At 32.6% G+C, this 12,402-nt stretch overlaps 2 protein-coding genes across 3 annotated transcripts in view; one reads left to right on the top strand and one right to left on the bottom strand.

The window, feature by feature from the left end:
- LOC106472977 (serine/threonine-protein kinase RIO1-like) overlaps nt 1-8,641 on the top strand; it is a 19,358-nt gene extending 10,717 nt beyond the window's left edge. The window contains exons 9-17 of the mRNA XM_013933646.2: nt 763-824; nt 1,391-1,558; nt 2,909-3,046; nt 5,003-5,106; nt 5,288-5,460; nt 6,400-6,489; nt 7,496-7,549; nt 7,746-7,883; nt 8,520-8,641. Of these exons, the coding sequence (XP_013789100.1) occupies nt 763-824; nt 1,391-1,558; nt 2,909-3,046; nt 5,003-5,106; nt 5,288-5,460; nt 6,400-6,489; nt 7,496-7,549; nt 7,746-7,883; nt 8,520-8,627 (1,035 nt within the window). The 3' untranslated portion in view covers nt 8,628-8,641. The remainder of the gene's footprint in view (nt 1-762; nt 825-1,390; nt 1,559-2,908; nt 3,047-5,002; nt 5,107-5,287; nt 5,461-6,399; nt 6,490-7,495; nt 7,550-7,745; nt 7,884-8,519) is intronic.
- LOC106472976 overlaps nt 7,048-12,402 on the bottom strand; it is a 29,147-nt gene continuing 23,792 nt past the window's right edge. Inside the window, exons 14-17 of one of the 2 annotated variants that reach the window (XM_022401498.1) lie at nt 12,237-12,299; nt 10,908-11,033; nt 9,950-10,222; nt 7,048-7,183 (exon numbers count right to left, since the gene is read on the bottom strand). In XM_022401498.1, the coding sequence (XP_022257206.1) occupies nt 9,986-10,222; nt 10,908-11,033; nt 12,237-12,299 (426 nt within the window). In that variant the 3' untranslated portion in view covers nt 7,048-7,183; nt 9,950-9,985. Of the gene's footprint in view, nt 7,184-9,434; nt 10,223-10,907; nt 11,034-12,236; nt 12,300-12,402 lie in introns of those variants that run through there. The other variant, XM_022401497.1, reaches the window with a different exon arrangement.

Genomic DNA, 12,402 nt, shown 5'->3' on the forward strand with positions numbered 1-12,402 from the left:
TGATTAATGTCTATCATGCAACATGTAAAACTGGGAAGGATAAAGCTGTTAAAGTAAGATATATGTCTATAAATAAAGGTTGTAGTATTGTACTGTGATTAATGTCTATCATGTAACATGTAAAACTGGGAAGGATAAAGCTGTTAAAGTAAGATATATGTCTATAAATAAAGGTTGTAGTAATGTACTGTGATTAATGTCTGTAACATGTAAAACTGGGAAGGATAAAGCTGTTAAAATAAACCTATACATCACACAACCACAGAAAAGGTGTTATTGTATGTAGATGTTGTTGACCTAATCTTACAAATATTTTAAATTTCTTTCCTATTTCATTAACAGTTTCGTATTCAAAAGACAATTTGTTAAAATGAGACTAAATTTTTTTCATTACAGATTTTTATAGAGAGAGAGAAAGCTAAATGTGAACTACTTTAAAAGTTATGCCAGTGGTTTTTTCCAGATTCTTATTTTCTTTTACATGTGTACTTCCTGTTTAGTTGTTCTTTTATTTCTTGTTTCAGTTTCCTCTCTCAGAAATATCTGCATAAACAACTTATTGTAATTTGTTGATGTTTGTAAATTTTAACAATTGTAAAAATATTCTTAGTAAAACATTTAGCTTCTCAGTCTTTCATTCAGTTTAAAAAAAACAGTTTATTAAAATGTTTGTTAACTTTCTAAAAGTGTGAATAATGTGATTATGTATTTCTGGAAAAGAAAAAAAAAGATTTAAAATATTTGATTTATTTAATTATTCAGATATACAAGACTTCAATCCTGATCTTTAAGGATCGGGATAAATATGTCTCGGGAGAATTTCGGTGAGTTTACGTATGAAACAGTTTGTAGAATTGGTGTAAATAAGTGTACAATTTTGCTTTGAGGGAGATAAGCATGGTGGTTGCTTACAGAAATAACTCATGAACACACAAATCTGGATATTCTGTCAGGCATTTGACTAGTTGCAAACCTATTAACATATTAAAAATCAATTTAAACGTGTAAGTTTTCTATGATTAAAATTTCGTTATTCGTTACTAGTTTGTCAGTTTTAAAACGTTTTATCAAATGTTAAAAAATAGGAGACGACGATTAACTTTTTCTGTGAATAGCCAAGCGTTTTTAACCCATCTTGCTAAAAGTGTACTGTTAGTGAATTTTAACTTATCATTAGTGATAAAATGTTTGAATTCTGATCTCATGGTTTTGTACTCATGTGGAAAATTTTTAAAAATCTATCAGAGAACTTCTCAAAGTCGAGCAAACTTAAATAAGAAACTTTTTGTTACAGTGTTAGCCAGCAAAATAGAAACTTTTAAAGTCCGTGTCTTATCAAGAAATGTTTTTTTTTTCTATACCTCCAAATTTTCTTTGTTAATAATTTCAGGTTTCGACATGGTTACGCTCGACATAATCCCAGAAAAATGGTCAGGACTTGGGCAGAAAAAGAAATGAGAAATTTATCTCGCATCTATTCTGCAGGTTTACCATGTCCAGAACCAGTGATGCTTCGAGGCCATGTTTTAGTGATGGATTTCATTGGATCCAATGGATGGTTAGTTAAGAGATCATGTTTGTGATTCTTGCAAATCTTGTAACAAAACTTTTATTCTTACCTTTAGTTTTACTGTCATGTTAGTTAAGAACACAATCCTTTAGTTTTACTGTCTTATTAGTTTTATTAGTTAAGGACACAATCCTTTAGTTTTACTGTCATATCAGTTAAGGACACAATCCTATAGTTTTACTGTCATATTAGTTAAGGACACAATCCTTTAATTTTACTGTCATACCAGTTAAGGACACAATCCCATAGTTTTACTGTCATATTAGTTAAGGACACAATCTTTTAGTTTTACTGTCATATCAGTTAAGGACACAATCCCATAGATTTACTGTCATATTAGTTAAGGACACAATCCTATAGTTTTACTGTCATGTTAGTTAAGGACACAATCCCATAGTTTTATTGTCATATCAGTTAAGGACACAATCCCATAGTTTTACTGTCATATATGACAGTAAAACTATGGGATTGTGTCCTTAACTGATATGACAGTAAAACTATAGGATTGTGTCCTTAACTAACATGACAGTAAAACTATAGGATTGTGTCCTTAACTAATATGACAGTAAAACTATGGGATTATGTCCTTAACTAATTAGTTAAGGACACAATCCTATAGTTTTACTGTCATATCAGTTAAGGACACAATCCCATAGTTTTACTGTCATATCAGTTAAGGACACAATCCCATAGTTTTACTGTCATATCAGTTAAGGACACAATCCTTTCATTATCTAACAGATGTTTTTCTGTATTGGATTGAGAAACAGTTTAACAGTCAGTCCTTGTGTAAATGAAGCCAGTCGTATTATGATAAAGTTTCTGGCCTTCGTATACACGAAGTTATCGTTCTACCGTTTGAAAGGAAACTTATAATATGCACAATTTGTTTTAATCTATGTAGTACCTTTCTGAAAGTCAAGTTTGAAGAATGGTTGAAAATCTGCTTTGTTTTGAAAACAGTTTTTGTATTTTGAGATTGTAGATTATTAAACATACATAATATTTGATAAGCAGTAGAAATATAGAACTTTTTCTAAAAATGTTTGCTAAAATCTAGGGATAACCGGGACTATTATAAAAAAGTATTGTTGAATATCTAGTGCCTTAATAATGGTTATACAAGGAAATTTGATGAGAATGTCTGGAAGTGGCACAAATTTAACTACCCCTTGGTTTAGTGAATACAGTTTACTGTTTTGTTAATCTAATAGATTCTAGAGTAACAAATGTAGAAATTAAACGCATGATTCGTAAAATTAACTGATGTTTTTTTTTGTATTCTTCTCAGTGTTAGGAGTTTATTAGTGGTTTTAAATAGACTTTTGTTTATTTTAGGCCTGCTCCTCTGCTCAAAGACGTAGAACTGAGCAACTCCAAGGCCAGGGAACTTTACCTCGATTGTGTACTGATGATGCGAAAGTTCTTTAAGGACTGTAAACTCGTGCACGCTGACTTGAGTGAATTCAATCTATTGTAAGTCTGATTAAAGATATTTTGTATTACATTTTCGTGCCACTGTTAGGACTAAAAGGTCTTGAAATGTCATACTATTATTTAAATGTACAAAATTTTTAAATATTTATCAGATATTTTTAGGTTTGTATATATTAAAAATATTTTATTCAAAACTGAACAGTTTACTTGTTCATTTTTTAGACATTCTATTTTAATTGAAGTTTATAATTTACGTTAAACATGCTACTTATTTCAGAAAGCTACTGACGTCTACGTTTTCTTTCAAACGTGTTTATTATATTAATTAGTTAGTGGGATTTTTGAATAATTCTTATTAATATCTATAAAATACCAGTAATGATAGACATTGGATTCACCAGCTGTCTCAAGTTTGTTCTTTTTTTTAAGTAAATTTATTTTTTGAAATCTACAAGTTTAATTATTTTAAAGACATTTAGTCTGTGTTCCGAGATGCCGTTTCTCTAACTTTTATTATCCTAGTAACTCACTGCTTCCTGTAGCAATAGAATCTTTATTACTACCATATTTGCTGGTGTACAAGACTAGTTTTTACACCTAAAACAAAGCCTGATTTTAGCTCTCGTCTTATACGCAGGTTCAGATATAGAGTTCCAGTAAGAACTCTCCGGTTAATAGCATATCTGACCAAAACTACCTCATTCCTTTTGGTTTCTGGAGTAAGTGAGTTGACATCGTGTCACCTACTGTGTTACAATAACATATTTGTAATTGTATCAGTTGTCTCAATTCTTCATAACTAGAAGTTATTTATCTCACATGCTAGTTACAATTAATCAAGACATTTTTTATTTGAAATGTGTTGATCTCGTCTGTCATACTAAAATATTGCTAATATTATATCCAAATAGTTAGTTTCTGTAACGTACACTTATTTTGTAAACATGTTTCTCTAGTAGATCACTATATCTTAAGGTTTATTAATTTTTTTTTTGTAATAGAAAAAAAGAGTTCAACCGTGATGAAAACTTTGTAAAGTTGTTTGTGACTTAAGTTACGCCGCATTGAGCTGTCTGTAGTGTTTGAAGGACATAAAAAAACCGGCAAATACGGTAACAGTTGACTGTAGTTTGTCTTGTACACCGGCAAATACGGTAACAGTTGACTGTAGTTTGTCTTGTACACCGGCAAATACGGTAACAGTTGACTGTAGTTTGTCTTGTACATCGGCAAATACGGTAACAGTTGACTGTAGTTTGTCTTGTACACCGGCAAATACGGTAACAGTTGACTGTAGTTTGTCTTGTACATCGGCAAATACGGTAACAGTTGACTGTAGTTTGTCTTGTACACCGGCAAATACGGTAACAGTTGACTGTAGTTTGTCTTGTACATCGACAAATACGGTAACAGTTGCTCTTTTAAGTTACAAAACCTTGCCATTTGTAGACTTGCGAGGTTACCATTTTACATACAGTTAAGCTGTCTGATATTTACTATCAGTTACTTCACCCGTTCGTCGTTACGTGAAGATACATTGTTTTTTCTTCTACCATTTGTCTTGTTGGAATATTTCTTCTTCATAATAACTGCCTTGTTGAAAGATAGCAGTGTGGTTAGTGCTATAAATCCAAGGATCAGTGTGGTTGGTGCTATAACACCAAGGATCAGTGTGGTTAATGCTATAACACCAAGGATCTGTGTGGTTAGTGCTATAAATCCAAGGATCTGTGTGGTTAGTGCTATAAATCCAAGTATCAGTGTGGTTGGTGCTATAACACCAAGGATATGTGTGGTTAGTGCTATAAATCCAAGGGTCTGTGTGGTTAGTGCTATAAATCCAAGGGTCTGTGTGGTTGGTGCTATAACACCAAGGATCGGTTTCACATCCCATTAATATTTAATGCTGATATAACATTCTCTAGCACCATACATGCCTGGTCGTCATTACGTTTATTAATGTATTTACTAACTCTAATGATCTTTGGACAACAGGTATCACGAAGGGAAGCTCTGTGTGATAGACGTCTCCCAGTCTGTAGAGCAAGACCATCCACGTGCTTTGGATTTCCTGCGAAAAGATTGCACTAACGTAACAGGTGAAATGTGCACTTTAAATTTTGGATATCAATCATTCTGAATTCTTTTGTTATGGTAATGTTGAATAATCTTAAGTTCTTTAAGAGAATTTTATATTGTGTTACTGTGAACAAATACTACTGTGGAATAAAATGTCAGTCTACTGATGTTTGTTTTGTTTTTTTCTTCTGTATGAAACAGATTTTTTTAGGAAGCAGGGGGTTCCAACCATGACAGTTAAGGAGTTATTTGACTTTATTACTGATCCCAGCATTAATGAAAGCAACATTGAAGATTATCTTGAAAAAGCCCAGGAAATAGCTATTAACCGAAGTCTGAAGCAGACAACACAGCAGGAAAAGGTAGAGGAAGAGGTGAGTGTCATGTACGGTTAGACTAGGTAGAGGTAGTTGTGTTTCAATCATTATCGTGGTTGTGAGAGCCTATACTGACTAGATACCACTCTTGAAACCATTATTTGATTCAAGACCTAATGAAGGAGACCCAGGATTGAATCTTGGCTCCTACCACCGTAAAAACAATCTTTCTTGGGTTTCCCCTGATGACGACAGCAGATTAAGTGCCAAAATGTATCATATATAAACTAATTAAGTGTTAAGTATATTGAAAAAAGAATAGTAAACTAATTATTAATTATACTTAGGTTATCATGGAGGCTACTAACTGTGATAACAATAAATCGGGTTTCTTTAACCCTTTTGTGTTAATAAAAAGAAAGCATGACAGTTATGGCTTCAACATTATTCAGGAATCCAACTGTAATGAAGTGATTAAAGTCCAAGAATTAAGGTTGTTGACCACCGTTTCCTCTTTAACACGTAGTGCTTGCAGCAAAGTTGTGAGCTTAATGTTTCACATTTCAATACGACAGTGTATCTTTATCGTATTCCAATTGTACCATCAATGTAAAGTGTTATGTTTTTAGTGCACAAATTAACGTATGTTTACATCGATAGATAGATAACAAAGTTTAATAATAGTGTTGTTACATTATTGGTAAAGCAAATTGTAATGTTTACTGTTTCATATAAAAACTATAATTATTCACATTTCATACCAAGGCCTAATAGTATAATGTAAGTATGATACTTTGAATACTAATACATGTCCTGTATTAGAATTAAACCACCCTCGCTTCTGATGGTGACCGTCTTCAGACATCTTATGCTGTGACTTGAGAAAGTAACACTAAACTGTCTGAATATTGAGTAAAGGAAAAGATTTTAATGTAGAATTTTCACAGTAGATTTGTTGTAAAGTTCCTAGTCTGAATTTCTTGTTTAATCTTTTAGGTGTTCAAAAATTCCTACATCCCTCAGAGGCTGGATCAGGTGGTTGACTTTGAAAAAGAAATAATTGATATTCAAACTGGTGAGAAACAGGTAAGTTAGAGCACAATTAAGAGCGTCTTTAGCCTACACTGATATGAATAATGAATTATAAATAAAGGTACTTGAATTGTGACTTGTTTGTTTAGATCCTGTGTAAACAACATAGTTGTTGATAAATTGGTCGTAAACAGGTGAGAAACAGGTAAGTAAGAGCACAATTAAGAGCGTCTTTAGCCTACACTGATATGAATAATGAATTATAAATAAAGGTACTTGAATAGTGACTTGTTTATTTAGATCCTATGTAAACAACATAGGATTGATTGTTGATAAATTGGTCGTAAACAGTCGAACACTTTATTTTATGAAGGTTACATTTTGAGAAGCACCGTTCACAAGATTTACGGTTTTTACGAGCTGGTTCTTACAGCAAGTTAAATAATAAAACTTTTGTATACAAAGTCAAATAAAATTGTTGTATGTTTGTTATAAAAATCTTTCCAATTTTTTGGAGCCAGCAGAACCAAACTTTGCAGCCGGGTGTGGGGTAGTCTAGGGGTGTTCATATCTATATAGCATAGCTTCTCCAGCAAGGGGGGCTAAAGGTTTTTCTTCCATGGGAATGCCATTTTGAAACTTTGTTCATACTAACAAGCTGTTGGTATACCAAGTGCTCGGGTGCCACATGAGCCCCTTTTGATAGTAGTTATAGAGAACCTTGATACATTGGAGCATCTGTGAACCCCTGCAGTAGAGTGTGAATCTTATCTTTGAATTTAGATTTTAGTAATGAAATATATTTATGACAGTTTCATGTTAGACTTACCATTAAGGTTATTAGTAAATGATTATGTGTTGTTTTCTTTGGTACCAAGTTGAACTTTCTCTTACATTGTTAATAATTTTGCTGAAGTTTGATTTTAACAGCACGTTATTTCTTAGGTTCAGTTTGTGCTTGACAACTACACATATTATTTAAGATAGAGGTATTATTTAAGGTAGACATATCCAAGTGATGTAGTTGTAAGATATTTACGTGTATCTGTATTTTTTGTAGATCCTCTATGATACACTAATTGGACTCAAACCAGACTTATCTGGTACAACACAGGTAACTATGTTTATATTTAAATTGAACATCATATTAAAGTATGATAAACCAGAATTACTTAGTTTTTTTTTGTTTGATAGTACATTAACATGCAATGCTGATAACAAATTTAACCTTTTTGTATCCCATCAAGTTGAAATATTAACAGTTGTTTTGTCTTTGCACTATCTGGAAATCTTAACTGTGTCCACCACAGAAACCTCGACTTTTAGAGTCTTCTGAAAGGGAAGACATCGATGATTCTGAGAATAGTGACAGTAGCGACGAAGAAACTGAAGAGTCAAAGTTTTCTTCCTCTGCTAGACCTCGAGATGAATCACCCAATAGTAAAAAGGTAGTTTTTGGTGATACTTATTTGTAATTTTATTTACATTAAGGATGGCATGTAGATCTGAAGGTCTATTCTTTATATACTTTTTCCACTAGAAAAAAAAATAGCGATCCATTTTTAAGGCTATTGATAGAATCACAAGAGTAACAGTGAAATGCCACTTTGACTAGATGCTACTAACTAGCTGCCTTCCCTCTTGTTTACCAGTTCAAATTTAGGGAGGGTTAGTGCAGGTAGCCCTCGTATAGCTTTGCACAAATATCGAAAACAATTTTGATGGAAGTTACTTGTTTAAGTTCTGAAGGTAAGTTTTAGCAGTAACTCTGAAAGAGATTAAGAAATTTATGTATTATTATTATTCTAAAAAAATGTAAAATGCAAAGGTTAACTCAGCGTGAACATTTTTAGGGTTAAATAGTATTTGACAATAGGACTGCTGGTAATAACGTTCTAGAATGTCCTAACATTTCTGCCAATCGTAACAATTAACTGTTATCATTTTGTGACTATTTATTGTTTCTGTTAAAACAGATGAAGAAATGCTCTTTAAGCCATTCTTATCGAAGGCTAGTTTAATAAAACTGTTTGTTGTGGTGGTAGACTTAAATGAATGTTTATAAAGAGGATTAAATGTTACAGGAAAGAAAGAAAGCCATTAAAGAAGCACAGAAAGAAAAAAGGATGAATAAGATGCCTAAGCATGTAAAGAAACGGAAAATTAAACAAGGAAAAAGAAATAAAAAGTGACTTCTGGAATTATAGTTTTTGTCAAAAGTTGTGAATGTAATACCACAGTCAACATCTTGAAGCATTATAACATGGAAGTACAGTCCACCGAGTTATATTTGGTTTATAATTTTTGGTCGTGTTTAGTTTTCTTGGTGGACTTTCAGTTCAAACTCAATCTTGTGGCATTAGAATATCAAACATTAAAAGTACGTCATTCAACCTGGTTTTCACACTAACCTTTAATAATAAAGTTAACAAAAGAAGCCAAAGCTAAGGTTGGGTGGCTGTTTCGCTAAAAGCAGCGAATGGAACAAGTTTATGGTTTGTAAGGCTGATTTAATGTTCATCCTTGACTTTTATTAAATAAATACAAGTGAAAAATTATCATAGTTTATTTAATGATACCTCGCACAGCCTTTCTTGTCTACAGAACTGTGAAATTTGGGTTTTGTTTTCCAAAATATGCTAATTTTTGACCAACAACGTACACTCACATTATGCATGTAGTTTTTTATGTATTCTTGTCTCTAAATACGACTTTCAAAATTCTATTCCTCATTTGAAAACCAAAGGTTAAGGACATACAATAATTCTTTTAACAGTTAGTGTATCACATAGACAAACATGTTAATCTTAACAAAACAATTTACTTGTTACATATATGTGTTGTAATTACTTTATTATTTAGATAATTCAATCTAGTATTTATTTAAACTGCTACTTCTCAGATGGTCTTTAGGAGGGTTGCATGATTACAGAAAGGATAGGGTGTAGATTACATTTTGGTCCACAAACAAAAAAAAAAAGTTTAGAGAAACACTGATGTAGATGGTCACAAAGGAAGTTTGTTTATTAACAGTGCTTCCTCAGCTTAAGAAACTTAAAAACTATAAAATTCTATCAGATAAGATAAAGTTTGTGTTCTAACTAACACTGATTAGAACTTCACAAACACATTAATTCATGTAAATGACACAAATACATGGGTTCCCTGCAGGATAAAGTAGACAAAACAAGAATACTTAGGTTTTCACACAGATAATATTGATGAAAAAAAGCTGTAATTTATGCAGACTTTCAGTCAATCACAAAATATTGCTTTTCTCCCAGACGATCTTTCCAAACTGAAAAAAAGGGGTTTTATTTTAAATCTAATGAGTTGTGTAACAGAGAGAATGTCCTTAGGCTTAGCAGGTGACTTGTAGATGAGAAGTTTATTATTACGGGATATATTTTTCCTTGATCTAAAGGAGCATTTTCATTTCTAATAAAAAGTTATTTTTTGAACAATGAAGAAGTTTTTTTTAAAACTATTACAAATTGGTGACTTATCAACCTACTTGAAGACTGTTTCCAAGAAATTTTTTCTCTGTTCTCTAAAGAGCATGTTGTTCATCAATCATAGAAGGAGATATCGTCCTTCGAAAGCCTTCTCGTTCTTCAGATGATGACAGTACATACCTGTCTCGGAAAATAGAGGGCCATAGACTGTAAGGGTTAGGTGAACTTAGAAGAGCACGTCTTAAACCAGTCTTGTATGCTCCATCAGGAACAACCATGTCCACCTCATCACCAAGTTCGTTGTTGGACACAGTATCTCCCGTCAACATGACCTGCAGTAAAGAGGAGTCGAGGTACATATTACAAACCGTCAACATGACCTGCAGTAAAGAGGAGTCGAGTTACATATTACAAATGATGTTATTTTACTTTTAAAAAACAAATTTCTTTGATATCTGGGTTAAAATAACTAAATTTAGCTACCCTGAAATTTTACTGACAGTACCTATCAGGTGAGGTTACAAGCAACGTTTTTAAATGTTAACGGGAATATTTCTGTTTCTTAAATTAAACACTAGGCTGTGCAACCTCAAAAAGAAACAGTTTACAATGCAATGCATTAAGTGGTTCCTATCAAACCTGAATTTCTGAAAGTAATATACAACACAGCATTCTGTGGCAAAAAATAATGTATAAAACCCGAGAACAACACAAGTTGACTCTGAGCTCTGTCTACATCTTATGATTTAAGTCGTCTCTAACTTCTGTCTGTATCCTGCGATTAAAGTCGTCCCTAACCTCTATCTATAACCTTATGATTCAAGTCGTCCCTAACCTTTTTGTGTATCTTGTGATTCAAGTCATCCCTAACCTCTATCTGTAACCCCATGATTCAAGTCGTCCCTAACCTCTATCTGTAACCCCATGATTCAAGTCGTCCCTAACCTCTATCTGTAACCCCATGATTCAAGTCGTCCCTAACCTCTATCTGTAACCCTCTGATTCAACAAGTAGTACCTGTGGGGTGTAACTGGACCACCTTAGTGTGCTTCTTCTTCTGCCAAAGGTTTTCCTGCTTCCAGTTTCCGCATTAGTGTTTCTCCACTGAGTTGCCACAGCTTCTGACAGCCTTTTAGATAGTGGCTAAAAATATTTTTTAAATCAAATGTCAACACTTTCTGCTCTTGGTGTGTAGACGATGTTTCAGACTTGAATAAGTCTCTTCACCTGAAACACCGTTTAAAAACCAAGATGACAAATACAGAAGATATTTTACTCAACCCTTCTGGAAACAAGAATTTAGTAATTAATACTTAAAAGGTTTTTTTGGGAATGACAGTCGACACACAAAAATATAAAGCAATCGATATTTCAAAATGATTTATATACAATTTTACAGAAAAAAACATGAATATTCATTCACTTCATTGTTCCCCCTTTCTCGTTATTTTTACAAAAAAAAATCGTCAGTTTGAAAAATTCCGCTCATATTTTTGATCTGACCGCATTCTCTTGCTCTAACTATAAGATTCAAAGTTCGATTTCCCCCTGGTGGTTATTGTACATAAGACCATTCTGTAGAACTGCAGTTAAAACAGTTGTTTTAAAGGTTCAGATAAGCCTTACTTGTAATACTTATTAATTTCTATATGGTACCCTAATTAAACAGAATATATCATTTCACATACTCCACGATTGTGATTTAACCCTTAAATAAGCTATTTTAGGCCTATTTGAATTGGGATGTAATGGTATTGCGTTAGTTATAAGTCATGGAAAGGTAATGAATTAACTTAATGTGTTTTTAACGTTATAACGTCGTTCACTTTTATGGTGTGGACGCCTTTCTAAGCTGGCAAAGCATTGTTATAAAACGGCAGTGTTAGGCCTATTAAATATTTAACGCCACATTCTTTATTCAATAACTGTAGGGGAGTTTCAAAAACAGTGTGTCATAATAGTATTCCCAAATACACAATGTCAGTCAAATTGTTGTGGTGGGTTTTTCGTGAAGAAGAGTTTATAATAAGATTTAAATGAATAAAGAATATAGTGTTAAAATATAACAGACATAATACTAATGTCTTATGACAAATACAATCAATTTCTAAGTGTTTTACAAATTCATGTGGTAACCAAAATTCTTTCAATCTATATAATAATGGTACTTTTTAAACAACCAAAGCCCTAATTTTTAGTAGTACATAGTTTCCGTGTCATTCCAAAACAAGTTAGATTATGTTGGTACATTTATTAATTATTACCCAGTTATATCATTTAAATGATACACGACATATCTTGAAAACTAAACATATATACCCTGTTTATTGTTTAATGTTCCATTACCTGTAGTTTTCTTCCTCCAAATCGTAGTAACACAGATTGATAGACGTCATCCTTTTCCACATCCTGTAGGAAAGTTTAGCTAATTATGTATAACAGAAACCAGTGTATTAAACTAGAAACCTAGTTAAAATCATAAATCCTATTCAACGTTAAACCGGTACACACT

This window comes from Limulus polyphemus, unplaced genomic scaffold, assembly GCF_000517525.1.
Source record: "Limulus polyphemus unplaced genomic scaffold, Limulus_polyphemus-2.1.2 Scaffold5784, whole genome shotgun sequence".
NCBI classification, from domain to species: domain Eukaryota; kingdom Metazoa; phylum Arthropoda; class Merostomata; order Xiphosura; family Limulidae; genus Limulus; species Limulus polyphemus.